General features: G+C 36.3%; 1 protein-coding gene and 1 non-coding gene across 11 annotated transcripts; both read left to right on the forward strand.

The window, feature by feature from the left end:
* Window positions 1-27,382, forward strand: ZNF518A (zinc finger protein 518A). Of its 10 annotated transcripts, none has more exons than XM_032311710.1 (8): window positions 1-39; window positions 2,856-2,938; window positions 3,603-3,647; window positions 4,061-4,165; window positions 16,544-16,694; window positions 19,938-19,987; window positions 20,528-20,652; window positions 20,797-27,382. In XM_032311710.1, exon 8 carries the CDS (start codon window positions 20,921-20,923, stop codon window positions 25,391-25,393), a length of 4,473 nt encoding a protein of 1,490 aa, XP_032167601.1. In that variant the 5' UTR covers window positions 1-39; window positions 2,856-2,938; window positions 3,603-3,647; window positions 4,061-4,165; window positions 16,544-16,694; window positions 19,938-19,987; window positions 20,528-20,652; window positions 20,797-20,920; the 3' UTR covers window positions 25,394-27,382. The 10 variants fall into 10 exon arrangements, with proteins under 10 accessions (XP_032167601.1, XP_032167602.1, XP_032167597.1 ...); XM_032311711.1 differs by lacking the exon at window positions 1-39 and adding an exon at window positions 73-234; XM_032311706.1 differs by lacking the exon at window positions 1-39 and adding an exon at window positions 250-363.
* Window positions 18,945-19,047, forward strand: LOC116573784. The gene has a single exon (XR_004278996.1). It is a non-coding gene; the product is annotated as a U6 spliceosomal RNA (small nuclear RNA).
* Window positions 27,383-27,620: the final 238 nt, after the last annotated feature.

Genomic DNA, 27,620 nt, shown 5'->3' on the forward strand with positions numbered 1-27,620 from the left:
CCTGCTTCTGTTGTCTACTCTGAAGAGCACAGAGTAGAGGTTTGTCTACCATAAGGTTGGCAGTAGAATCTCTCCAGCTATTGAAGAGCACAGGGGGAGAGTGAGTCATTGGCGTGGCCGGCACCGGGGAAGCGCGCTAATTTGAGAGGTCAGCAGCGAGTCCAGCTCAATGGCCTAGTCTCGCAGGCTGGGGCTCGGACCCTGCCGGCCTCCGTCCTCTTCCGCTCGCCTCAGGTACAGCCCGGCAGATCCCTCCGCCGCAGCGTGCGCTCCCGGTAGCGCCGCGATCGGCTTTTCGGCAATACCCGGATGGAAGCGTAATGGCCGCCATCAGGGACTCGCAGGCAATGGGGACCACGACAGGTATTCCCTATGAGCGGGGCCGCCCAGACTTGATAGGATGCCGGGACTTCTAGATGGCCAGCCAGGGGGCAAAATGCGAGTTTGTGGGGGGTGTCAGGGTCCCCTGAACCGGCTCAGGGTTCCGCCTCTTGTGATAGGAAGCGCCTGCTAAATAGTCCCGGCTATTCAGCGCTTCCGCCTAACTTGCCGCAAAGTTTTTCTAGAGAAGTCGCCTCTTTTACTCAGCGCTCCTGCAGGCTGCTAGAGCTAACCTTCCTCTTCTTAGCTGGGTTTGCACTACGCTCGGGCTTTTTGAACTTTGCTTCTCCCACAGCCTAGGAGCTGGAGCGGGAGCGCGGCGACCGTGTGCCTCCGCGCGCCCGAGGGGAGCCGAACCCCGGAGGAAGGGGCGGATCGGGCGCGGTGTTTGGGACGGAGCGGGGCGCGCGGCGCTCGAAGCACCCACTCGGCGCATTCCGGGGCTGGTGGAGACAGCATGGGTACTGCTGCGACCGCACCCCTCGAGCCGTAGATTCGCAGCCCACGGCAGTCCGACTCGACGGCGTCCCCATTGTGGGTCCAGTCTCTGGTCATTGGAGGTCTTGTCTTGCATCTACGCTCAGCTCTCTGGCGCGCGCTCCCTCCTCCACAGAGTTGGCCAGAGGCGCCCTTCTTGCAGACCCCAACCACACCCAGTGGCCGATGGATTTCTTTGTAACTGGCTTTCTCACTTCTAGGGTCCATTTTGAGGCTGTTCTTAACATGGTGTCCTCATTGTCAAGTAGACAGTCTCTTCCTAGATGGATATGGTAATGGAGAATATATAGGGTGAATGTATATAAGGTGAAATGTTGTAACTCTTTTAAGTAGACCAACAAAACAGGGTAGCTTTAAGGTTCAGAATACAAAAGTTTAGGTTCAGTTTTGCTTAATTCGGGGGGGGCGTTTAGTATTTGTGAGCTATTGTAGCCAAAACATTCGTTGGGTATGTTTGGATATCAAAAGTCTAAAAAACACCAGAAAAATAAAATAAGTCAATATTTAAGGAATTCGTAAGAATGCTGAACTTTGGTTATAGCAGTGGTGAAAAAGTCACTAAACTGTACATCGGGATAGGAATTTCATTAACTTGAGTGACTGTGTGTTAGGTTTAGTTTACTGTTTTTTTGTTTTTTTATGCAGCCAGGGATCTGATTTGAGTGTACCTTAAAGTTAGTATTCTCAGGTTGAACAGATAGAAACCATTTAAGTTGAGGGAGTGAAATAACCTGACATTTTTCAAAGTTTTAGCTGCAAATCCATAAAAATGAATTTATTATCTTTTAGCAAAACTGTATGTTTCTGATACTTATAAAGGAAGACATTGCATTGGGTTAACATTTTTCAGGCCATTAGCATTTCATGAGGATGGTAAGCATAGTAGACTACGTTCATTTTTGTTAAAATTCTTATAAATAAGATGAGCCCCAAGTGTAGAAAATTGTTAACAAAAGGGGAGGGAGGGAAAAATTGCAGGTATCTGACCTGTTTTGCACATCCAGACTATTCCTTATTGTTGCAGTGAAAGTAAGAATCAATGTCAGTTCAAAATGTTATATCTGTTTTTATGGAAGGGTAAAAGAATATACAACCACAGTGAATACCTATCTGTGCATCAATAATGTATGAGCTTTTAAATGGTTGAGTTTTTTTTTAGAAATTACTATCACACTTTAAATCCTATTCTGTTCTTTCTTAATAGTGTATGTGGTTCCAAGTTTTTGTATCTTGAAGCATTCCAGAAGATATATTTTAGCATAAATACACAGTTTGACTCCAGAATGTACTTTAAACATGTCCTTTAATGTACTTTTATTGTTACTTTTCTGTTTGGCATTGTTCTTATGGAAGCATTGTCTGCTTTAGATCACTTAACACAACCTTTTTGGGGGAGGGGAGGGGATGATGAAAGTTTTGAGTCTTGCTCAGTTATCTTCAGGGACTCTACCAGAAGTTTTGTGATAAAGCACTATAAGGAGAAGGAAAGAATTGTGGTGAAGTTGAAATTTTTATTATCTGACTCCAGGTGTGTAGGCTCTGAAAGTTTTAGTTCTGTATGGGGTGTTGGCTTTACATAGTAAGCAATTTTCATGGGATGTTAGAAAGCACAAGTGAGTATAAAGAGGTAGTATGGTGGTAGTGGTAGTAGGATATCTGGCTTGGAATCAGATCTAGATTGTTCTAGGTTTGTGATTTTTTTGGCAAGATTCATTTTCCTGATCTTGAAATAAACAAAGAAAGTGAACTAGATTGAGCCTAACCTCCCTTCTAAACTTTGAGTTTTGTGATTTTTATAAATTTATGTTGTGTTATCATGGAGTAGCAATGATGGGTTATGGGCCAGAAGTGGAGAAGGTTTTCTTTTTCCTCTTAAATTTAAACACATAATATGAAGCATAATTGAATCAAGAGTATAAAAACATTTTAATAACAGGTTTTGCAGTCAGTTTTAAAATCTTGGTCTTCATTTCCAGATACCGTCTCTTTTGAGCACTGTTCCTGATTGTGGCTTTGTCCAAGCATTAAATTGCGTGCCTTTTGTTCCTTGAAGAAGGAGGTATGGTAAAGATTGAAGTATTACAGCATGTAGTCTATTAAGTAGTAAGTTAATATGTTTTGATATTGGACAAAATAAAGTAAAATACTTAATGTATACATAAGTTTCTTATAGTTTTATTTTTGGCCTACGTAAAATACTTACAGGTTTTCTTTTAATGTAAGCAAAAAAGGTCTTTTTGGTTTTGTAGTATATTATTTAATACTCCATTATTGAGGTAATGATAATTTTAACTATATTCTTCTAAATATTAAGACAGCATTAAAGTCTTCTGGGTAATGAACGATGGAGTTACATATGGTAGGAAGATGTTTTGAAGTTGTATAAATGACCAGAACAGTGTTTGTGTTTTGCTCTAATAAGTGCAAAGTAATGCACCTAAAGAAAAGCTGAAATATATTTATATTATGATTAATGGCATCTACATTATGAGTCAGAAAAGGTACTTGGGAATCACTGTGGAGTTATGACTGGTTTCCTGAAGGCAATCTTTTGAATATTCTGGTGTGAACAAAAAGAAGGAAAAAAAAATCTGCCATCAAATCCATAGTATTATAAGGAAAGCTTTGTTTGCATACTTAGTGGAAAATATTGTACCCTTGTACAAAAACATGGTTTATCTACCCTTGAAACACAAGTGTCTCTTACTGTTTGTTTTGGATAGGTACTGGGATACCACAGTATCATATAATTCCTCTCACCAAATACAGTAAATGTACCCATAAATATAACCCTAAATTAGAAATAAGATTATTTACATAACTACTGAAATAGCTGAAGTAGACTAAACCAACTTAAGTTATTACCTCAGTAATCATAACCATGTTTTGCCATTAGTTTTTCTAGTAGATGGCTTTGTTTTCAGGGTCATTTTTCACAAAGTCAGGAATGTTTTATTTTATTAGAAGTTAATGTCTAACAACTAAGTACAGTGAGTAGAGAGTGGCAAAGTTTAGATACTGGCTACTTACCTGTGTTCATTTATATATGTAATTGCTTCCTACATAACATCTGTTTGCCCTCTTACTGAGTTAGGTTCACATGGGTACTGTGTTGTTCCTGAATAAAGTAAATGCTGAGTGCTAAGAATTTTCTTTACTGTGTTTGATCCAAAACTCTCAGAAAAAGTAATATGATGAAGAATGAAAACTTCAAGTAATGAAGTAAACAAGAGGCTGCTCTATGATGACTGACCAAAATGATTTGGATTATTCCATCTTAAAAATTGTGAGCAAAGTCTGACCAAATTTTAAAATCAGTCTTGGTTTGACTGCATGAAACAGGTATCAGAATATCAGAATGAAGTTGCATGACTTGACGCTTAGGATAATTAAGTAGGATTCACATGGGTCTCATTTCAAGAAATGGTAATAGCTAAAAAATACTGGTTTCACAGAAAGTCAAATAATTTCACAGTGTGGTAAAATCATCACTGATTCCTAATTAAAATTGAGTTGTTAAAAGGTTATAGCTGGTAGAAAAATATGTATTTGTTGACCTTGAACAACACTTTTGATTCTGCATAGGGGAAACTGACCCCCTACACAGTTGAAAATCTGCATGTATTCTTTTGACTTCTTTAAAACTTAATTACTATAATCCCTCTGTTGACTGGAAGACTTACTGATAGCATGAATATTTGATTAACATGTTATATATATTAGATACTGTGTTCTTAATAACATGATAGTAAAGTAGTCTAGAGAAGAGCAAATGTTATTAAAATCATAAGGAAGAGAAAAATATATTTATAGTACTATACTGTATCCAAAAAATCTGTGTGCAAGTGGACCTGCGTGGTTCAAAGCTGTCTTGTTCAAGGGTCAGCTGTATATTAATTTTATCAACTCAGTATCTCTTCGTTTGGGGAGCCATCTCTCCCCTATTATGAGTGGTTAGTAGGCCAATCATATAGTCTTATAACCCAAGCCTAGTCATCCCTATTGAAATAGTGATGGCCTGTTAAGCAGAATCTTGATAATTAAGAATCCTTCTTTGGAATTGATGTATGAATCCTAAGAGAAAGATCCACCCTTTTCTCTAAAGTTACTAATGGGGTAGGGTGTTAGTGACATTCTTTGCCACATGTATGAGGACCCCATCTGTAGTAGGAAAAAGTGAAGCCATATGGAAATGGGAGACGGGTGGCAATAGCATGCCAGTTTCAGTTCTAGAGACAATGGTTAAGAGTATCTGTGGTTTTCTTTTGATTCTGTCGGTTACCATGGTGTCCTTCCCCATCCTATGTGCCAAAATTTTGTATATAAAATAGTTTGAATTGGATTGCAGCAGAAAATGTTCTAATGGATATTTGGCCCTAATCCATTTAGGATCTGTAGCTTCACATTGATCACATCCATCCACAATTTCCCCTTTTCTTCCACCTGATGAAAGATTCCCATCGCTCATCATTCATGTATATATTCAGTCCTTCATTCAACGTACAAACATTTGTTGAGTGTCTGCGATGTACAAGTATGTGCAACTGTCTGGATAGTCAAGCATTTTACCTGCTAGCTGAGTGGATGGTGGACTTCCTTTAATGTAGCACGTTTTTATAGATTTCGGTTACACCAATCAATAAGTGTGTGTTCAGAGTAATTAGTGCTGTGCCAGCATTTTAGTAATATGAAAGAATAAAAGGAATTCTTTGCCTTCAGAGGGCTTATAGTTTAGTTAAGGAACCCAGATTAACATATATGAAATAATACAAACAGCAGATAAATGAATGCATGATTGTATGGTATGGATTTTAAGTCTGAGTTCTGATAGAAAAGAAATTAGTGAGGGACTGGCAGGTTTCTTGAAGGAGGTATCACAGCAAATGGGTTTTAACTTACGAATCAAGTTTTGTTAGGCACAGAATAATTGGGGAAAGGATGGAGTTGAAAATGACTGAGGGCTGATCAAGATGGCGTGGAGGTTGGTTTGACTGGAACAATTTGTATTTTGGGGGAGTGAAAGGTACTGAGATACAAGGTTGAGTATTATAGGTAAATTCATGTGTGAGACATTTGAAAAGCCAAACACATTTTCTTTTCTGATAAGGTAGGGATTTCTTTGAATAAAATGTTTATATTTCTTTTAAGTGTGATGCCACTTTTTGTGATGCTAAGATACAAATTAAGCGTAATCGAGTGATGGAAATTTACTTGTGGAAAAGATCTTGTTATATTCCTCTGCCTTGAAATTAAAAAAAAAAAACACAGTCATTAACCTACAGTGCTGTTCTGTTTTATATGTTATATGCATATAATATATATAAAATTAGTTTTTTTCTTCTTATTTATCCCCTTTTTTTGAGAGATCTCATAGTAACTGTCAAAACCATATCCTTCCTGTAGAGATACAGCCAGTTCAAAACTAATGTTGCAGTAGATATAAAAACATTCTGAGAGAGATAAAGAATGAAATTAATGTTTGATTACTCATAATAATACTTGTTTTGAGCTCCAGATACTAGGAATGATATGTAGGTTAATTCTTCCATTAAATGCTGTTGTCTACTTAACCTTCTTTATTCAATAACCAGTTAGCTGATCTTCAACTCAAAAGAGTTAACATTTGGAACATTCCTATTTACCAGGTTTGGCAAACTTTTGCTGTAAATGGCCAGATAGTATATATTTTAGGTTTTGTGGGCAAGGTGGTTTCTTTGGGCCTATCCGCTGCTATTGTAACATGATAGCAGCCATAGGCAATATGTAAATGAATGAATGTGGCTATGTTCTAATGATACTTAATTTACAAAAAAAGGCAGCAGGCTACATTTGGCCCACAGGCTGTTGGCTGTGGACCATCTATCATAGACTTAATGAGGCATTTCATTCGACAGCTTCTCTTGCTCACATTTTCCCATTATCCTCCTCTATAGTAACTATAGATCAATTATTTTATTATTTTCTAAGTTCACCTCTTCCACTTGTTCAGTGGATCCTACGCCTTCTCATCCTGCGAAGGACATTACTACTGCTGCTCTGTTTTTTCTCCTTCATCATCAGTTTTTCAGTGTAATTTCTCCCAGTTGTAAAAAACAAACAAAACAAGAAAATAACACTACTTCAGTTCTTGTCTTGGTTTTTTTATACTAAAACTCCTTAAAAGAGTTGTCTGTATTCATCTCCACTTCCTTTCTTCCCATTTCCTCTTAAATCTGTGCTAGTCAGCCCTTCTACGGGGCTAGTCTATGTCACCAGAGGTCTTGACATTAAATCCAGTGGTCAGTTCTCACTCCTGATCTTGCTTGACAGAGTTGATCAATCCCTGATCCGGGAAACTCTTTACTTTGCTTTCAGGATACCACTCTCCTAACTTACTCACTGGTCATTCCTTCCATTCTTACTAGTTGGTTTTTTCTTCTATTTTTACTCTAAATGTTGTAGTATCTTGAGGCTTAGCACTTAGACTTCTCTCCGTGTTGTACTTATTCCTTGGTGATTTTATTCAGTTCTGAATACATAAATATATACACACCCCAGTGACTCCAAAAATTTTATTTTACCCCAAGGTCTGTGTATTCTCTGTTCAGCTACACATCCACATTTTCACTTGAATATCAACTAGATCTCTCAAATTCTGTATGGCTAAAACTGAACTCTTGATATACTTTTTATACTTAGTGTTTTCACATAGTCTTTCTATATTAATAAATAGCAATTCATTTCTTCTGGTTGCTGATGTTAGGACTTTAAGAGTTAATCCTTAACATACCCTCTCTCTTCACAGACCAGATTTAGTCTGTCAGCATATCTTTTGGCTAGGTCATCACAGCATATCCACCATCTAACCATGCCTCATTGTCTCCACCAAAGTCACCACCATTGTCTCATGTCACCATATCTCTCTCCTGACATTTGTAGTATAATTATCTCTGAACTGGTCTTCTGGCTTTCACTCTTACCTCCTTCCCAGATACTCTGTTCTTAACATTGCAGCCAAATTGATCTCTAAAAAATCATTCAGCTTATGTTATTTCTCTACCCCAAGTGCTCCAGTAGCTTCCCATCTCATTTATAGTAAAACCAGAGTCTTTTTGGTGTCCCTCAGGCCTTGTTCCAGTTCCATTACTTCTTTGACTTCATCTCCTACTGCTTTCCCTCTAGTGTTTTCTGTTTCAGTCATACTGACATTCTTTCTAGTCTCTGAACATGTTAGGCACACTCTACACTCAGTGTTAGCACTTACTCTTTTCTTCTCTCGGAATGCTTTCTGCCTCCACTTCTTAGGATCTTGGCTCAAATAAGAGTTTTTCAAATGAGGGCTACCTGACTTTACATTAATTGCAACTCTCTAGTTCTGCCTGTTTTTCTCTGCTTTATTTTTCTCTGTAGCACTTGGGATGTTTGAATATATTAAATAATTTACTTACTTTATCACCTAAATAACTAGCAGAGTGTAATGTCCATGAGGTGAGGGATTTTTGTCTGTCTTATTCACTGCTGTATTTTCAGTGTTTTGAAGAGAGACTGGCACAGATTTGGTGCTAGCTACATGGTCAACACTATGCCAGATGTTGGTGATACAGCAAAAAACATGACAGATGTGTTCCTTGTGTTTATACAGCTTTTATTCCAGTGGTGGAGACAGATAGAAAATAAACTGGCAAATACATAAAATTTTTCCAGAGTGTTACAAAAAAGAAATACAAGAGGTTTAGATAGGGAATAATTTTTTTCTGTTTGAAAGTGATGCTTTATAGGTTAGGGAAGGCCTTTCTTGAGGTGATGATATTTAAGCTGAGATCTAAAAGATGAGAAAGATCTAGCCATTTGAAGAATAGAAGGAACAGTTCAAACAGGGAATAGGAGGTGCAAAGGCCCGAGATAGGAAAAGAGTATTTGAGGAACTGAGAGACTATCTGTGGTAGCTTGCTGGAGTTATAGTTACAGATGAGGAGAGTGGTGTGAGGTGAAGTTTAAGAAGGAGGTTACAGTACCAGATGTCACTGCTCCTTGTAAGCCTTGGCAGAGATTAAATTTTATTTTAAGTGCTTTGGGAAGCCACTGCAGATTTTAAAGCAGGGAGCATAGTGATCTATTTTATAATAAGATCACGTTTGCTCCTGTGTGGAGAATGGATTCGGAGGAAGGTGGTGGGCAAGAGGGAAGCGTGAATGCCAGTTAGAAGGTTATTTTAATCCAAGTTACAGATGACAGTGGACTGAGATGATGACAGTAGAGATGGAGAGAAGAAGAATTCAAGATGTTTTTTGGGGATGGAATTGACAGGTCTTGATTATGGATTAGCGTGGGAGTAGGGGAAAGAGGATGCAGGATGATTCCTTGACTTCTGAGATGAGTAACTGTATGGATTGTGGTGCTATATTACTAAGGTGGGGAAGCCTGGGAAGTAGAATTTGCTTCTGTCATAGAGACGGTGATTTTGGGGGCCAGAGAAAAATTGAATAGTTTGTATTATTGTGGGACGCTGAGGGTAAATGGGAAGCATGTTGATGCATGTTGTCCCAGTCAGATAGCCATAAATTTTTCGATTCCCTGCACCGTGGGTTCCAAAATCTTAAGTAAAATCTGCCTGATCTACATCATTGCCACAGCAAAATGACAGAAGAAAAGCACAAGAGATGAAATAGTCTTTCTCCTTTCCATACTAAATTGAGTGGTTTCTATTTTACTTCGGGTGGATTACTTCTGATTTTTCTCCCAGTTTCCACATACTGAAAATGTGATTTCTGAAGGGCTGATAGAGTGTGTGCATGTGTGTGTGTGAAGTCAGATTCCATTACAGCAAAAAAGTTTACATGACCTGTAGCACTTGCTATAAAGTAATTTAATCTAAAGTCACAGGAAGTCAGATATTTTGGTTGCAAGTAAAAGAATAAATATGTCAAGAGTGTGTTAGGACCCTGTGTACCAATCGTCTTGGTTTTTGTGAGGAATAAATGAAAAATATAAAATAGAACTTGTCTTTAAGAAGATTATGAATTACCTTGGGAGGTAAAACTTAAAAATGAAATGTTGTGACTATAAAGCAGCATAATGAAATGGTGAGCAATGGTTGTACTTTAAATGGATATTCAGAGAACTGAGAGATTTGTGTGTATTGCAGGTTTCATGTCCCTGTAGGAGATAGATTTAGAAAAGAAGTTCAACCAGTATTGAGAAGATAGAAGGGGATGACAAGCCTGGTGAAAGGAAATAGGATAAAAAAGTGAATAAAGGTGTATGTGTAGGGGAGTGGAAAGCATCTTTAAATATTGGGCACTGTACACTATATATGTAGTCATTGTGTCAGTAATAAGAAAGAAGATTAACCTGAACCAGGAACTGCTTCTATATTTTAACTTTTGATTTGGGACCTTTGATTTGGGACTCCTTCATAATTGTATACCAACCATTGTTACCAGCCTACCTGAGTGGTACATGGCTCACATGTATCCCAGCATTTTGAATCTCTCTGTATCTATCCTTAATTACATTAGCATATTTAGCTCTTCATTTCTCTTTTCTGTGTTTAAGTTGCTTATTAGGCCATGATTTGGCGAGAGCTGGCTTTTATTATATCTATTAATTCTACAAAATGTATTCTTTCACTTAAAATATGATAAATATTACACCTGCAGATAAACTTTTTAAAAACTTAAAGCAGCTACCAAAAAAAGTAAGCCCAGAATGTGTTTCACGTCATGAAAAGATTATTATTTTGAAGGCACTATAAGTTTCTGCTTTTAAACGAAGTTTTAGGTTTTTTTGTAATTTTCTTCTAGATCCCTCTTAGCCAGAACCTTAGGTTTTTTCAGTAAGCTCTTCTTGCTGCATGCTTCTTTTGTTTTATTTCTAGTTATGTATTCATATGAGTGTTTTGAATTCAGTTATCACTGTAGAAAAGAATTCGATGACTCAAGGAATGAAATTGTTATACAAAATAATGGCTAATTATATTAGTCCTTCGGTCTTTGTAATGTGACGTTAGGTTGCAGAGCTACATGCTGAGTTACAAATTAGGGGAAGCTAAAATCAGAGTTTTTTTAGTTCTTCAATGCTTAAGCAACAAGAATTTAATAAAGAGCATATAGATTCTTTTTATGTCATTTCAATAAAGCTGAAGACTATAGAATGTCTTTGCTTTGTAATCTGTTGTAGAAAGCAAATGAAACTCTAGGAATGGTGCTTTTTGATTTACTGTACTCTATTCAGTTGTTTCTTATCCTTGGCATTTCACTTCGGGAATCATCTTTTTAAAATTTCTCTGCAATTCCTAACCTATGTTAACATTGCCAGTTCTCTGGTTCCTCGTTTTCTATTTGGATTTGTCAGTTAGTCCTCTAAATTTTCTGACTTCTATTTTTACTGTTTCCAATATATCTTGCTTTCTAGTACCATTCTAATAATATTTCTAAAATACTGCTTTTATAACTTCTCTCTGCTCATGAACTCACCATGGCTCCTGGTTACCTTTCATTTCAAGTTCAAATCTGTCCTCTGTAGTCTGTTCTCACTTAACCTCCCCATTATATGTTTTCTCTGTCTTCTAGATCCCACAGTGCCATGGGAGAAAAATGCTTTTCTTCCAATATTACTCTTTTTTTTCTGCTCTAGGTAGCCTTTGCTCCTTTTGTGCAAGTTTAAGTCTACTGCTCTTTGAACGATCATCACGAAACCTACCTTTTTGTGAATTAAAGGCAGTCAACATTGATCTATCAACTTAATGTCTTAAGAGTCTGGTTACAAGTAATAGAACTAGCTTAAAGTAGTTTAAGTCATCATAAGCTGTAAAAGGAGGAATTATTTTAAGGATATAAGATTTCTTAGAATTCAGGGGCAAGAGTAGACATAAGCCTCAGTAAAGACTTGGCGGTAGTAACATTGTCCTCTTAGGAGAGTTGATGATTTCTCCCCCAGCTGTTTGGGTACGTTTGTATTTTGCTTTGCTATGTTGTCATTCCCTAAGAAATTTAACTTGTTGTTAAGAAATCTAACTTACTTCATTTAGATTGAGAGGTAACTTTCTGTAGATTTGTCTGTGCCTATACAAACATAGCCCTATAGTATCTTTGCTCCTGACATGAAAATGAGGATCTTTCCTCCTTATAGAGAAATGTATTACATGTTTTCATCTGTAACTTCCTTATTTCAAAATAAAACAAAACAAAAATTCACAACAAAATCTAAGTCAATTTAATACATAAACCTTCTTGTTTTTAATGTTTTCAGGTGGGTAAATGTTCCATAATTTACTTAATCATTCTCCTACGCATGGATGTTTAAGGGATACTGTTACATATGTTGTGCTTTTATTTCTGTACAATAGGTTGTTAAAAGTGAGGTATAAGGGAGTATACTTAGACAATGTGAAGGAAATTGGTTATTTTCAGGGAAAATATGAATTGAGAAAAATAATTGAAGCAGTAGAAACCCCCAAGAGCCCAGAAATCATGGAAGACCTTGCAGAGTTTTGTAAGGGCTAAAATCCAAAAAGGTATCAGGCCTATATGGTATTTTGGTACAGTTGTTTAATTTTAAAGAGTAGGCAGTTCTCATGTTTAGTGAACTATTCCAGAGATGAAATGGTGGAAATTATTCCAAATCATTTTATATATTCTATATAATGTCAGTATTAAAACTATTAAAGATAGCATCAAAAAAAATCTGAATAAAGTTTTGTCAGATGAAAACCAGTACTTTATTGAAGAGTAATATACTTAGCTGATGTAAAAATAGTTCAGCGTTTTCCTTGCTGTTCATTTCTTTCTGTACTATAAAGATTTCCCCCACTATCTGAAAATAGAGCATTCTTAGGAAACCTTTTATAAGTTGAAATGGTATAAAGCAAAGAAGCAGTTAGCACTAATTCATGTGAAAATTTTTTGAGTATTCTCAGACCCCCAAAATAACCTTAGTCTTGGGCTTTTCTGGTATGTTAGAAGGCACATCTTGCTGGGAGGCCAGAATAATTGAGATAAGGCACAGATGCCCACAGACACAGTTTGAAGCTCTGGCCTCCTGATGCTGACATACTGACCTGTAGTTCCTGGGGAAGGAGCTTGGCGGAGCCATTCTCACTGCTTGGGCTGCAGCTGCCTCTGTAACAGATTGCTGCAAAACGGAGGCTGAGCACTGATTTTGGTTTTTTGTTTGTTTTAGTGTTGTTGTTGTTTTTTTAAAAAACAGAAACCTTCTTTGGATTTCTTTTGGTTACCAAAAACATACTACTGTAGGTTTGTAAGTGAAGTGGTATAATGCAAACTTTTAAAAAGCAAACTTTAATAAAGCAGGGGACACCTGATAGAAAGATAATCGTCAAATTTAGATCAGTGTTATAGTTTTTGCTATTTATCTTTTTAAAGAAATTTTAATTTCTTTTTATTTAAATTTTTTTCTTTTAATGATGTACTAAGATCAGGAAACATAACAGCTTTATATTTGTATAAGAACACTGCACTCATAACTTACTCTGGTGGTGCCAGCGTCCTTTACTTACTTTTTAAGGTATCCTCAAGGCTCACAGATTAACTGTTAAATTAAAAAAAAAAAATGACCTCTCAATAGCATGAATTTATATACCATGAGTAACATAGCATAATTTTTTATTCTCTGAGTATAATGTTTGCCAGTAACTTTCTGGCTGTTGTACAGTCCTCTCTGCATGGGTGTGATTGGTTATCTGTGTACTGATGCAGTACTGATGTACTGGGTACCATGTACAATGTTGAATGATGCCTATTTTGTTTTGATTTCCACCTTTAGTGTCAACATTCCTCAACTTTTTGCTAGCATCAGTTTTACCGATTTACATCAGGTTGTTCAGAAAAAACTCAGTTGGTTTACCACAGAATTCACTTGCTTTGCTTGAGAATTTCAGAATTTTCATGGTTTCGTGCCTTTTTTTGATAAACTTTCATAACAGTATAGTCTAGAGGCAGGAGGTCATTTTCGTCACATCCAAATGTAAGCTGTTTGCTTGTGCTGTGATTAAGTTTGCCAGTGTGGAGGCTGTAGTGATCCAAGGACAGCATATTAAGAAACACCTAAGAATGACCAGTAATCATGATAAACACTTTTAAATGTGTACTCTTGGCTCCTTTTTTAAGAAAAGATTTTATTTACTTGAAAGAGAAATTGAGAGAGAGAGCATGAGAAGGGTCAGAGGGAGAAGCAGCCTCCCCGCTGAGCAGGGAGCCCGATGTGGGACTTGATCCCAGGGCTCCAGGATCATGACCTGAGCTGAAGGCAGTTGCTTAACCAACTGAGCCACCTAGATGTCCCTACTCTTGATTTTACTATGAGTTTGTATGGGCCCGACTTTTCAGTATTTGAACAAATTAACTCCTAATATGTCTGCTGTTTACTTTTTTTATTAAATGCATCTTGAATATCTTCCAATTAATAAATACAGGTTTACATTGTTTTTTAAATTGAATAATATTCCACTGAACGAAAATACCATTATTTATTGGTGGACATTTTGTTATTTTTGATTTTGTGATTTCTGTAAGCAATGCTTCATTGAACCTGCTTATAACCTTTAGGATACATTTCTAGAAGTAAATTGGAAGTTATATACTTTCTTCCTGGTCATGTACAGATTTTTATTTTGTGTATTTCAGAAAATGAAATTTTAAAAATGAAGGCATATAAAATCAAGTCAACATTTTTATTGTTTGATTCAACAGATAGAAACTTAACTCTGTAAAGTTGCTATAGTAGTTTCTAAATGCTTAACTCTCAGTTTCTGTACATATGTTGTCGTGAACTGGTGAGGAATGTTTCATGGACCATCAGCAGACCATATTTTTAGTAGCACTGTGTAAGTCTAGGGGCCAGTGTAGAAGGGGGAATAGTGGGCTTGGGGTGGGGTTTGTGTCTCATCCATATGTGGTCATTTAACCCTCTGGCTTTTGGTATGGTACCCACTCTCAGCTGTGTCTGGTATCCCCTGTTTAAGAGAGTCTGTGTACTTTCTGTAGAGAATAAACCTGCAGGCATCTGCTTTGGTGGGGAAATAGCAGTAACCTTTCTTACGGAGTGGGGAAGGGAATCTTAGCATCAAACCAGAACTCAAGCAGCTTTCTCCAAATTTCTCTTTGTTTTAGCTTTCTCCTCTTTTTTTTGTAGTTACTTGGTACTTGCCAGTTCCTAAGCCTTTTGAAGATTCAGAACTAAAATAGGTTAGTTTTTAGCATTACCCAGTCTGTCTGGGATTAAGTTTTCTTGTGTTTGCAGGGTCATTTACTAATTTATCTGCTTTCCAGCATCTAGAAATTTGTAGCTATTTTCATGTCTCCTGTTTCCTATTGTTAATTTTTTTTAAGGACCTCTTACATATTTGTTGTGTCATAAGTGTTCTCTTATTCCAGTCTTTTCTGCATTTCTTAACTGTATTAACAAAATATTTACTTTTATTTCTATTTCATAGATTTTATTGTTGACAGATATTTCTTCTATAACACATTTTTCCTTTTTTAAGTTCTTCTTTTCTGATTGAAATTTGATTTTGCTTAAAGTATTTACTTGAAACTTTATTCCAGAAGAGTACATATGTACTATAGTCTCTAAATCTTTATACATCTAAAATTGTGTTTTTCCTTTACATTTGAATTTTCCTGTGTAGAGAATTGATTCTTGGGTTATTCTGTTTTCCTCAGAACTCTGTAAATGTCACTCTGAGTAAAATGTCTGATTTTTTTTTTAATTAAAGATTTTATTTATTTAATTGTCAGAGAGAGAGCACAAGCAGGGGGAATGGCAGGCAGAGGGAGAGGGAGAAGCAGACTCTCCGCTGAGCAAGGAGCTAGATGTGGGACTCCATCCCAGGATCCTGGGATCACGGCCTGAGCTGAAGGCAGATGCTTAACCGACTGAGCCACACAGGCGTCCCGAAAATGTCTGATTAATATTGATTTCTGATTAAAGTTGGCATTGCTGTTGAAAAATACCCTTTTAGGTAACTCTACTTCGCTACATTTTTTTTTGGTAGCATTTCATTTTTATTTAAACTCAAAAATTTGATGAGGATAAATTGTAAACATTGAGTCTTGTGTTCTTTTCTAACTAATAATCTTGACTGGCATTTGAGGAACCTTTGATTTTGAAAATTCGGGTCTTTAAAAAAAACCCGAAAACTCAAATGTTACTTTTTTCTTGTTTTGAAAATCATTATTTCTCTCCCATCTCCTTTGTTCTCCCTTTCATGGCAGTATGTTCTTAGTTTTCCTCTTTTTTAGTATATTATTTCAGGTCTTACTGAAATTGCCAACTAGTACTTTATTTTTATCCCCTAAGCTTCCTCCTTTTTCCGGTAGTAGAAACTTTTGTGTAGTTACTGTTTTTCATTGTTGGATGGGGGATGGGAAGGGTTTCTCTGTTCAGGTTATTTTCTCTTTGTTGAGCTGCTGCAGCTAATGATGTTTCTGCCAGCTTAACTTTTGATGGCCTTGGTAGTTGAGATGAATTCTTAAAGAATGAACCAAGATTTTTTCAGTTTTTTAGTTAAAGGGATGGGGGAGTTAATGTACTTTTTCCCTGACAACTTAGAGATAATTTACTTAATGTGGACAAAGGACAGAACTGTTAAACAGAAGATAGGCATGAATATAAGAAGATTTATCTTTGTTCAGAAATAATTTCCTCTTAATATTTTTCCCAACAGCTGGTGCTAACGAGCCCCAACTCAGCCTCTGGACCCAGCTCAGAACTCTGGATTCATTCTCTTCCTTCCCATACCTCAGCCCAAGCTTTCTATCTCCTCAAAGGGTACCACATGATCTTCTGCTCAAGTCCTCACTTTCTAGAATCTCAAGGTATGTTCAGGGAGGGAGTGGGCAGATTTATGTCCTTTACTTTCTTACTAAGGAAGGGTATAAGAGATGCTTATTTTAAATGCTTATTAAATAAATGTCCGTTGGTCAAATTCCTCTTTAAAAGTGGTGCTTGGGGCGCCTGGGTGGCTCAGTGGGTTAAGCCACTGCCTTTGGCTCAGGTCATGATCTCAGGGTCCTGGGATCGAGTCCCACATCGGGCTCTCTGCTCAGCGGGGAGCCTGCTTCCCTCTCTCTCTGCCTGCCTCTCTGTCTACTTGTGATCTCTCTCTATAAAATAAATAAATAAAATCTTAAAAAAAAAAAAAAAAGTGGTGCTTGGCAGTACGTTTGCATTTGTTTTCACTCTTCTTTCTCTGGACTGCTTCCTACCAAACACCTTGCAGTGTGTGTATGGAATGTTTTTCTAATTTCTAGTCATTTTGTAGGACTTCATTTTTTGGTTTTTGTTTCATTGGGCAGTTGGAAGAAGATGAAACCAGATGGCTTAAGTTGCCATCTTGATGCAGGCAGTTCTCCAGGTTTGCTTGAAAGGGCTAGGCATACTTGTAGTATTACTATTAATACTGCATACTTGTAGTATTACTGTTACTGTAAGTAGTATTTTTTCAAGGCTTGAGGAGATGTTGGTTAAGACTTAGGAGGTAAAAATATAGAGAGAGGGCAGTAGTTTAAATGGAGATTTAAAATCAGTAATCCTTGTTGGTGAGGGAAAAGATTGAACAATAGTGAAAAGAGCATTAGCTAGTAGCTTGAAAGATTAAAATTAGAGTAAAATTCCTCTTTCCTTTTTTTATATTATCTGAGAAATTCATGACACACAAATATTTTTGCCCATAGGTGGCAACCCTAGTATAATTTGCTGTCAGATGTCATCATTGATTGCTTCCACATAGTGCAGGTTGAACATAGTTGAAGACAAAAATAGATTCTCCAAATTTAAAATTTGAGGGTGAATAACAAACTCCAAACTACCTATAATACACAAGTTCCCCTAATACTGTATTATTGTATATGCCATTCATTAAATGTAAAAAATACTGATGTTCAATATTAATTATTTTGCATTACCAAGCTTAAGTAAAAGCCAAGTAGATTACTTGATAAGGTCCCTTTTATTAACCTTGTTTTGCCTGTGTGTAAAGGACATGCACTTTATTTTTTTTTATAGATTTTATTTGTTTATTTGACACAGAGATCACAAGTAGTCAGAGAGGCAGGCAGAGAGAGAGAGAGGAGGAAGCAGGCTTCCTGCTAAGCAGAGTGCCCAGTGCAGGGCTCGATCCCAGAACCCTGGGATCATGACCCGAGCCGAAGGCAGAGGCTTTAACCCACTGAGCCACCCAGGTGTCCCAAGGACATGCACTTTAAGGGTGAACTTTGTGACCTCTGTTTTGGTTGCCATGTGTTCTACTTCATTGTTTTCTGTTCTTCATGTCCTGGAAGGGTGAGGTTGCTGAATGGTCATCTCTGAATAAGCAGTATTCATAATGTGTTTGTCCTGCCTCTCTTCCTTCACATTGTAAGCTGCAACAGGGTGGGGACCATGTTTTTTAATCTTTTTACAGCACCCATCAAAATGCCTCACATTCATAGTAGGCATTCATTTATTAGTAAGTGTTAGTTGATTGAGTTATTTAAAATCCTTTTTTAACACTGGTTGTTAGACTCTGGGGTATGTGTTTTCTTACAAGAAAAATTTTAAATTGTGTAGATATTTTTAAATGGAGTTGATATTTAGAAATACTATCAGTCTGTTTCTAGCATTAGAAATATATTTTTGAACACATGTAATATTACTACAAGAAGCAGTTTCCCTTTTGTAAGAAAACCCATGATACAGTTTTTTGATCATGTGTATAGTAGAAAAGCTTGAGTATGGATAATCCAGAATGACCACAATATGGTATTCAGGCAAGTGGAGAACCGTTGCAGGTGTGCTTAAAAGTTTCAGCTCTTTGAACCTCACCCTCAGATTCTGGTATGGTGAAGTCTTCATTGGTGATTATGATGCTTGTTACTGTTGAGAATGTGACGCTCTGTAGGGGTTCTTCTCAGTTGGTATGGAGTATCCAGCAGCAGCTGTCATTGAACTTTATTCTAGCCATTTATTTAGTTTTCCTTACTTCTGAAGAAAAGTATTTATATTTTGCTTTAAGTAATTGGAGTAAAACATTTTAAGTAAAAATTTTAATATTTTACTGAATTAGACATAGTGTGTAAAGCCAGTATATGCTTTGGCAGCCCATATACTAAAATTGGAATAGTACAGAGAAGATTAACATGGCCCTGTGCAAGGAATGACACGCAATTTTGTGAAGCATTCCATATTTTGTGCAGTTCCTGAGCATTGTACCACCCTTTGCAGAGGAACTCTGAGAAAATGGTATGAGTCAGAGCACAGTGTGTGGCACTGAATAATGAAATTGTGATTTTTCACTACTAAAAATATATTCAGTAAACTGGTACCCTGTTAATGAATTAATTATCAGTTTAGTGTATGTGTGTGTGTGTGTGTGTGTGTGTGTGTGTGTGTGTTTAAAGACTATCAAAGAATGTGTTTTTTAGACCCAACCAGAATTACTGAGTGTTAGAGATATTAAAAGAATCTCTTAATATGTAATTTAACTTTTAATTGTATTCCTTTAATAAAGGATTTCTGAAACAGTATCTCATTACTTAGATTCATTGGAATTTATTTTTTTTCATGTTTTTATTTATTTACGTAATCTCTGCCCAACGTGGGGCTAGAACTCAAAACCCAAGATCAAGAGTCACATGCTTTACCAGCTGAGCCAGCCAGGTGCCCCTAGATTAATTGAAATTTAAAGCTGAGACCTTTGACTATACATTACAGATGAAGCTCAGTGTGATTTATACTTTATTTTCTTTAGCTTATCTGATTTTGTCTATTATTCGTACATACATATTTAAGATCACAAAAGTAAGAAAAGGTAATTCTTCTAATACACATTTTGATATTTCTGAACTTTAGTACTCAGATTCCAGTCTCAGCAATATATCATCACATCTTATTACTTATCCTATTTTTTATTCTTTGTAGTTTAACCAATCATGTGTCATTTCATGGTAATCACATACAGTAATGATAAGTACAATTTATATTGCACTTTACAGAATATTGTTCATATGTTTTCTCATTTAATCTTTACAATAACCCTGTGAAATATAGAGAAGGTACTAATTTTTTTTTTCACCTTATAGATGATGAAACGAAGACAGAGATTGAGACTTGTCTAGAGTAACACAAACCAGTAAGTGTTGGAATTAATGGAGGCAGGTAGTAATGGGTGCATTCTCATATGCCAGGAGCTTTCCTTGCTGCCTTCTGCCTGAGTTCTAGGGACAAAAAGCCAAAGAGCCAAAATGGTTGGGAACCAAAAAGATAGTAGGTAGACTTTAATAGTACCCCAGCAAAATGTGCTATTCCTTTTCTTTTCTTTTTCTTTTTCTTAACCAGTTAGTAATGATAACTTGGAAGAGCAGATAATGTCTTCTGTCACTGTTGTTAGATAAATGAAACATCTTAGATCTAAATGATCTCTGAAGCACTAAGGAAATAGAGAATCTGGAGAAGAAGCCTGTTGAGTTTCTCACAAAGGTAATAGAGGGTCAGCTAAGGAGGTGAGAGAGTTAATAGTTCATGTGTGTAACTGGAGACACATGTGTAATTGGAACTTAAATTTTTATGGTTCTCATTAAGATATTTTAAAATCTCGCTTAAATATTGTCATATCAACTTAATATAAAAATCTAGAGCTTGAGGGTGCTTATCCAGTTATGGTTTTCTTTAGATGACAAAACTGAGGTTCAGAGAACTTGAAGCTTGCCCCAATGTCACAGAGCAGAGACAGAAGTAAAACTTGTATTTCCCGACTTGCAGATTAGTGTTATTTCTACTTTAAGCTATTACTTCTTGGTAAGCTTTTCTTAAAATACTTAACAGGTCTTTTATATCTTTTATGTATGTGTTTGATCAGCATTCCTATTTTGTATCAAAATGAACTTTAAAATATGAAATTTACTGATACTTACGAAAATTCAATTCTTTGTTTGATTTTAGGTGAGTTAATGTGGGAAAAATTCTGGTATTTTGAAGATGTCTTGGCACAGTATTGTTTCCTGTTTAAATTACAAGTAACTTCAGTTTTTAGAGAAAAAAGAAGTTGGGATTTTTTTGTAAAATCATGCCATCTGAACAGAAACCATTATTTTTTGATGAAAAACAAACTACTTTAAAAAATTACGATGTGAAAAATGAGCTAGTGGATACTATCAGATCAGTACCTAGGCCAAAAATTGCACAAAGTAGTTTTCATTATGAACTAAAAAATGTGAAAATTGATTTGCCGAAGATACATATTCCAAATGAAGTCTTTTTGAAACATGAAGTTGACAAATACAGAAAATTATTTCAGCGTCAACCACAGACTGCAAGAAAATCTATCAGTGTAAAGACTGTAAGCTGTGTAGAGGAGTGTATGTTGCTCCATAAGTCTGAGAGAGTTGAAGAGGAGGGTTTAAAAATGTCTGCAAAAATACTCAATTTCAACTGTTTAAAATGCCGAGATAGCACTCGATATAGTCCAAATGATTTGCAGAAACACTTTCAAATGTGGCACCATGGTGAATTACCTTCCTATCCTTGTGAAATGTGCAGTTTTTCAGCAAATGACTTCCAGATATTTAAACAACACAGACGGACACATAGAAGCACTTTAGTAAAATGTGACATTTGTAACAATGAGAGTGTATATACTTTATTAGACTTGACAAAGCATTTTGCATCCACACATTGTGTAAATGGTAGTTTTCAATGTGAAAAGTGCAGATTCTCCACCCAGGATGTTGGCACATTTGTTCAGCACATTCATAGACATAATGAAATCCATTATAAATGTGGTAAGTGCCATCATGTATGTTTTACCAAAGGAGAGCTTCAGAAGCACCTTCATGTTCATTCTGGTACATTTCCCTTCACTTGTCAATATTGTAGCTATGGTGCTACTAGGAGAGAGCACCTGGTAAGACATGTTATAACTTTGCACAAAGAACACTTATATGCGAAAGAAAAACTGGAAAAAGACAAATACGAAAAGAGGATGGCAAAGACTTCAGCAGGACTTAAGCTGATACTGAAAAGATACAGAATAGATGCATCAAGGAAGACGTTCTGGAAACGCAAAAAGATCAACAACGGAAGTGACAGAAGTATAGAAAAAAACACTCAAGTGCTCAGAAAAGTGAACAAAACACAGGCTAAATCTGAAGACCAGAGCCATCTTGTTCAAGAGTATTTAAATGAAGAAAAGGATGAAAGACCACACTGTGAGAATAATGATAAACCTACTGAGTCAGAGTCAGAAAAGCCAACTCTTCTGTCCACTGGGCAACGTAATAGAGTTGAAGAGGGATCAAATTCTACTCTAGGCTTCTTGAAGACTGCTGTACAAGGACCTACAGTGTTAATGGTGAAAAATAATAGAATAACAATTCCTGCTAACTACAGTGCTGATTTTATGGGCTTTAAGATGGTGGATGGAAAACAACATATAGTAATAAAATTGTTACCTACCAATAAACAGAATTTATATTCACCAGGCTCACAGTCAGATGCTGCAAAGGAGAGTACTGCCAATTTGCAGCCCCGGACTTTGGACACTACTGGATTTTTAGCAGGAGTAACAACTGAATTAAGTGACACAGTTTACATGAAAGCAACTACCCCATTTTCATGTTCATCTTCTATACTTTCAGGGAAAGTAATGTCAGAAAAAGAAATGGCTTTGCTATCTCAAACAAGTAATATGCTTCAAACAATGGATGATGAAAAAAATGTGTCGTCTTTGTCAGCATCAGAATTGGTTTCAGCATCAGTGAATTTGACCACAAAAGCTGAAACAAAAGATAATATTGACCTGTGGGGAAGTTATATTACTCAGAGTCACCCTGAGATGTCAGGTGCTGCCATTAGAAGTCCAGATAAAGTCAACTGTACTACCAAACAAAATGCATCTAACAGTGGGGATATGCATAACTACTGCATTAATTATGTCAACTCTGAGTTACCTGTTGAATCTTCCAACCAAGGATCATTGCCCTTTCATAATTACTCAAAAGTAAATAATTCTAATAAACGGCGTAGATTTTCAGGAACAGGAATGTGTGAAAACCCTCAAAAAGAACCTTCATCAAGCAAGACAGTTGTTCAGCAACCAATAAGTGAATCAGTTTTGTCTCTAGTGAGGAAAGAGAGCTCAAATCCAGATAGCATGTTAGCATCTATTAGCCTTTTGAATACTAAAGATGGAACTTTAAAAATGCAAGCTGAAATTGAAGAACAGTGTGTTTTAGAAAAAGGACAAAACAGCGACGGACAGAACTTATACACTAATGAAAATCAAAATTTAGAGAGCTTGACTGAAAAATCTAAGTGGGATAACATTTCTAATGTTGAGTCACCTATGATGCCTAGAATCACCTCTGTTTTCTCTCTCCAGAGTCAACAGGCATCAGAATTTTTGCCGCCTGAAGTAAACCAGTTACTTCAGGATGGATTAAAAACAAAATCTGAGGTAAAACAAGACTCTAGTAATAGTAACACCCCAGATAAAGGCCTGCCACTTCATTGTGACCAGTCATTTCAGAAACTTGAGGGAGAAGGCAAAGTAGTTGACTCTTCAAAGGACTTCAAAGTACAAGGCCTTTTCTCTATTCCATCTGGTAGTATAGGGATTAATGTGCCTACCAATGATCTGAATTTAAAATGTAGTGGAAAAGAAAAACAAAATCTGTCAATATCACAAGATGTGAGAGATTCAGAAAAGACACCTAGAATTTCAGGTATTGGCACATTACTTAAGACTCAGTCAGATGCAATAATAACACAGCAGCTCGTAAAAGATAAACTGCGAGCCACTACACAAAATTTAGGTTCTTTATATAGGCAGAGTCCACTTCTGAATTCAGAACCAAAAAAGGCTATATTTGTTCAGACTCCAAAAGGCTTTTTTGTACCATTGCACATTGCTAACAAGCCTGGATTACATGTTGTTTCAGGAAGGCCACTTCCATTGGTTAATACACAAGGTGTACCTGCTTCTCTTCTTTTAAACAAGAAACCTGGGATGATTTTAACATTTAATAATGGGAAACTTGAAGGTGTTTCCACTGTCAAAACTGAGAGTGCTCAGGCTTGTGGAACTACAGCTAAGGAGCCTTGCAGAATACCTTTTTTAAAGGTAGAACGAAACAGTAATTGTCTGACACCTGCACTTTGTTCCAGCATTGGCAGTTGTTTGAGCATGAAAAGTAGCTCAGAAAATACTTTGCCATTAAAAGGCCCTTACATCATCAAAACAGCAAATTCTTCAGCGAAAGCTGTTCCTACTCCTAATACAGTACCTGAGCATCAGGGCACCAAGTTGAATATCTTGGACTCAGTAAAACAGCAGAATGAGATTTTTCCAAAACCACCTCTTTATACCCTCTTGCCTGATGGCAAACAAGCTGTTTTTTTAAAGTGTGTGATGCCAAATAAGACTGAGCTGCTTAAGCCTAAATTAGTCCAAAATAGTACATATTATCAAAACATACAGCCAAAGAAACCTGAAGGAACACCACAGAAAATATTGCTGAAAATTTTTAACCCTGTTTTAAATGTGACTGCTGCTAACAATCTGTCTGTAAGCACCTCTGCATCCTCATTGCAGAAAGACAAGGTACCATCTAATCAGACTACAGGAGGAGAGCAGAGAGCGCCAGAATCTTCTAGAGATGCCTTACCCTTCTTACTAGATGATATGATGCCAGCAAATGAAATTGTGATAACTTCTACTGCAACATGCCCAGAATCTTCTGAGGAACCCTTATGTTTCACTGACCGTTCAGACACCAGGGTATTAAGGTGTAAAACAAATTGTACAATCGAGAGAAGCTTCAATAGAAAAAAGACTTCGAAAAAAAATTTTTCAAGAGTAAAAACTCATGCAAGAAGTAAAGATTCTGAAACTGCCTTTGTATCTAGAAACAGAAACTGTAAACGAAAGTGTAGGAATAGTTACGAAGAACCTCCAAGAAAAAAAGCAACATTACATAGAAAGTGTAAAGAAAAGTCTAAACCTGAAGATGCCCGTGAAGCATTTGATTTTAGCAGACCAAGGCTTTCAAGAGATGCAGTCAGAACTTTGCGGCTTTCCCCCTTTAGTTCCAAACAGCTTGTGAAATGTCCTAGGAGAAACCAACCAGTTGTAGTTTTGAATCATCCTGATGCAGATGCACCAGAAGTAGTAAGTGTGATGAAAACTATTGCTAAATTTAATGGACGTGTACTTAAGGTTTCGTTGTCGAAAAGAACTATCAGTGCTTTACTGAAGCCAGTGTGTGATAATGCCTCGAAAACAATTTATGGTGATTTTTCCAAAAGACATAAAACATTGAAACCTGTTAGTTCTGTGAAAGAAAGATTTGTGCTAAAATTAACACTCAAAAAGACAAGCAAAAACAATTATCAGATCGTGAAGACTACCTCTGAAAATGTTCTGAAAGCTAAATTTAACTGTTGGTTTTGTGGTAGAGTATTTGACAATCAGGATGCTTGGGCTGGTCATGGGCAGAGACATCTAATGGAAGCCACTCGTGACTGGAATATGTTAGAATAATTTACTGTAGTTACCAAGGAAAAGAAAAGTAAAATTATCTTAGGAGAAAACATGGGTTGAATTACCTTAAGGCAGACGTTTTCTACTTCAGTATAGTACCTAAAATTGAGCATCTGAAAGTTGGCTGAATTTCCATGGGAGACTAAAAAAGTTTCATGTGTGATATTTGAAAATGCTATCACTGCACACATAAGTTTAGCAAGAAATTAATTGCAGCATAGATGTACCTTGATTTAATTTTTTAAAATGTGTTCTTGGGAAGTTAGGGCTAAAGAAAATTTTGATAAAACAGTTTTCCCAATTTAGTTATATAGTGACTTTTAGTAGAGGGGCATGGCTGACAGCTGCATCCCCTCTCTCCTTCACCAGCCTTATGAATCTGGTAGGTGTAGCTTCTCTGAAGATGGAGGAGGCTCTTTCACCACGGAGCTGAAGGAGTTTCTCCTCATTTGTGAAGACACACCAAGAGTTTGAGTAAAGAACTTAACTTTACATCTGCTAACTATAGTTCTTTTTGAAGGGTATTAGGCTCCTCTGAGAGCACAGATACACCACATAATGCTTGAACAGAGTTTTTCACAAGTAAATCTCTTTTCTCTGCGCTGTGTCCCAAATCAGGAATTGGAATACCTTCCCAAGGTGATTTTCTTTTTCTAAATGGCTATGTCAGACATTTGTAGATGGGCAGCCTCCAAAGAATTAAACTCTCTTGGTCCAGTTTAAAGTCTGATTAAAGAAGTTGGACACTTTTCTGAATTTGATGATAATCTCCAGTGATTCTTTTGCACAGAACTATGCTTATTTGATTTGAATTGTTTGTCCCCCATAAACCAAATGGCCAATTTTTATCTTGGTTTTCATCCATTTAAAAAGTGGAACATAGAAGCACTTCCAAGGGAATGGCTTTTCTTGAAAATTAAGAATCACTCTACAGAAACAATATTTTGAAGCAAGATTAGCAAAGCAAATCAGATTTTTGCTCTTTAATTACTATAGGTGTCTGAATATGTACGTACACATTGGGACAAACCATTTTTGTTAGCACCTTTTTGGTCTCACTGACAACCCAAAGCAGATTATTTTACTGATTGTTGGCAGTTGAAATGAAGAAGCATTAATAGTGGACTCAGTGGCAGGACATAAAACTTCAGTACAGATTCCTAGGGGATATACCCAGCAGGTAGAGTTTTAAAAGGGATATTTTCAGGACAACAACAGAATCATCGACTGAAACTTCACCGTGTAAGTTTGGATCAAATTTTGTTGGATTATTGAATAATGGAGTTCTTATATTACAAATTACTGTATAATTTTTGTTATATTGTTACTATAAGTGTTAAAACATTTTCATTAATTGAAAACTTCAGGGCTTCTTTTCTGTATATAAGAAAGAGTTTAAACCTGTACATATTTTTGTACCTTTTAGTTTGTTATGTAAATTTTGCACAGAAGATTTTTGACAAAATTTATTTTCTTTCAATTTAGTTCTGTGCATGCACTAATAAAACTGTTGTTTAATTTAAAAGGAATATGTAAGACTTTACCCATGTTATTTTCTTGGTTTTTATTTTAGATGTAGAATTTTTTTTTTTGGGTAAATTCATTTTTCAGGGATTGAACACTATTGTTAGCAAGTGCCTAAAAGATGTGAAACAGTTTACATATGTCAACTGTAACAGTAGGTCCCAAATGGGCCCATTTCCCCAAAAGTTTTATTTTAAAGAAAGCCATACATAGATGCTTCAAGCTATCTTGCTATGCACATTATACACATGTACTTTTTTTGTGCAGTTTGTCTACTTTCCTAGTGAAGTATTTTTTGTATAAAACCTGTTAAAATTGTGTTTCTTAAATTGAGCCTAAGAATGGAGTTGATTGGAAATATACAGTATATATTAATAATGTATATGGTGTTTAAAGAATGGTAAGCAATGTTAATTTCTGTAATGAATATTTTCATCAATTAAATTTATCTTAAGTTTGTGTTTACACAATTTTTTTACTGTAATAAAATCAAAAGGGGATTTTATTCTAATGGGAAATATTTATATATCAAAAACTTTTTTTTCTTTAAATGCTAGGGAACTGTGTAAAATAAAGTGTGGGTTTTTCTCCCCAAAATCATAGGAGAAATTTTGAAATTTTGTTTGAGAAGGGTAACATTTATTATGAGGTTATTGTAGTTATGCTGCTAAGGAAAGTTACAGAGAGGCTAATGCTCTTTAGG

The sequence above is a fragment of the Mustela erminea genome, chromosome 14 (genome assembly GCF_009829155.1).
Source record: "Mustela erminea isolate mMusErm1 chromosome 14, mMusErm1.Pri, whole genome shotgun sequence".
NCBI lineage: Eukaryota > Metazoa > Chordata > Mammalia > Carnivora > Mustelidae > Mustela > Mustela erminea.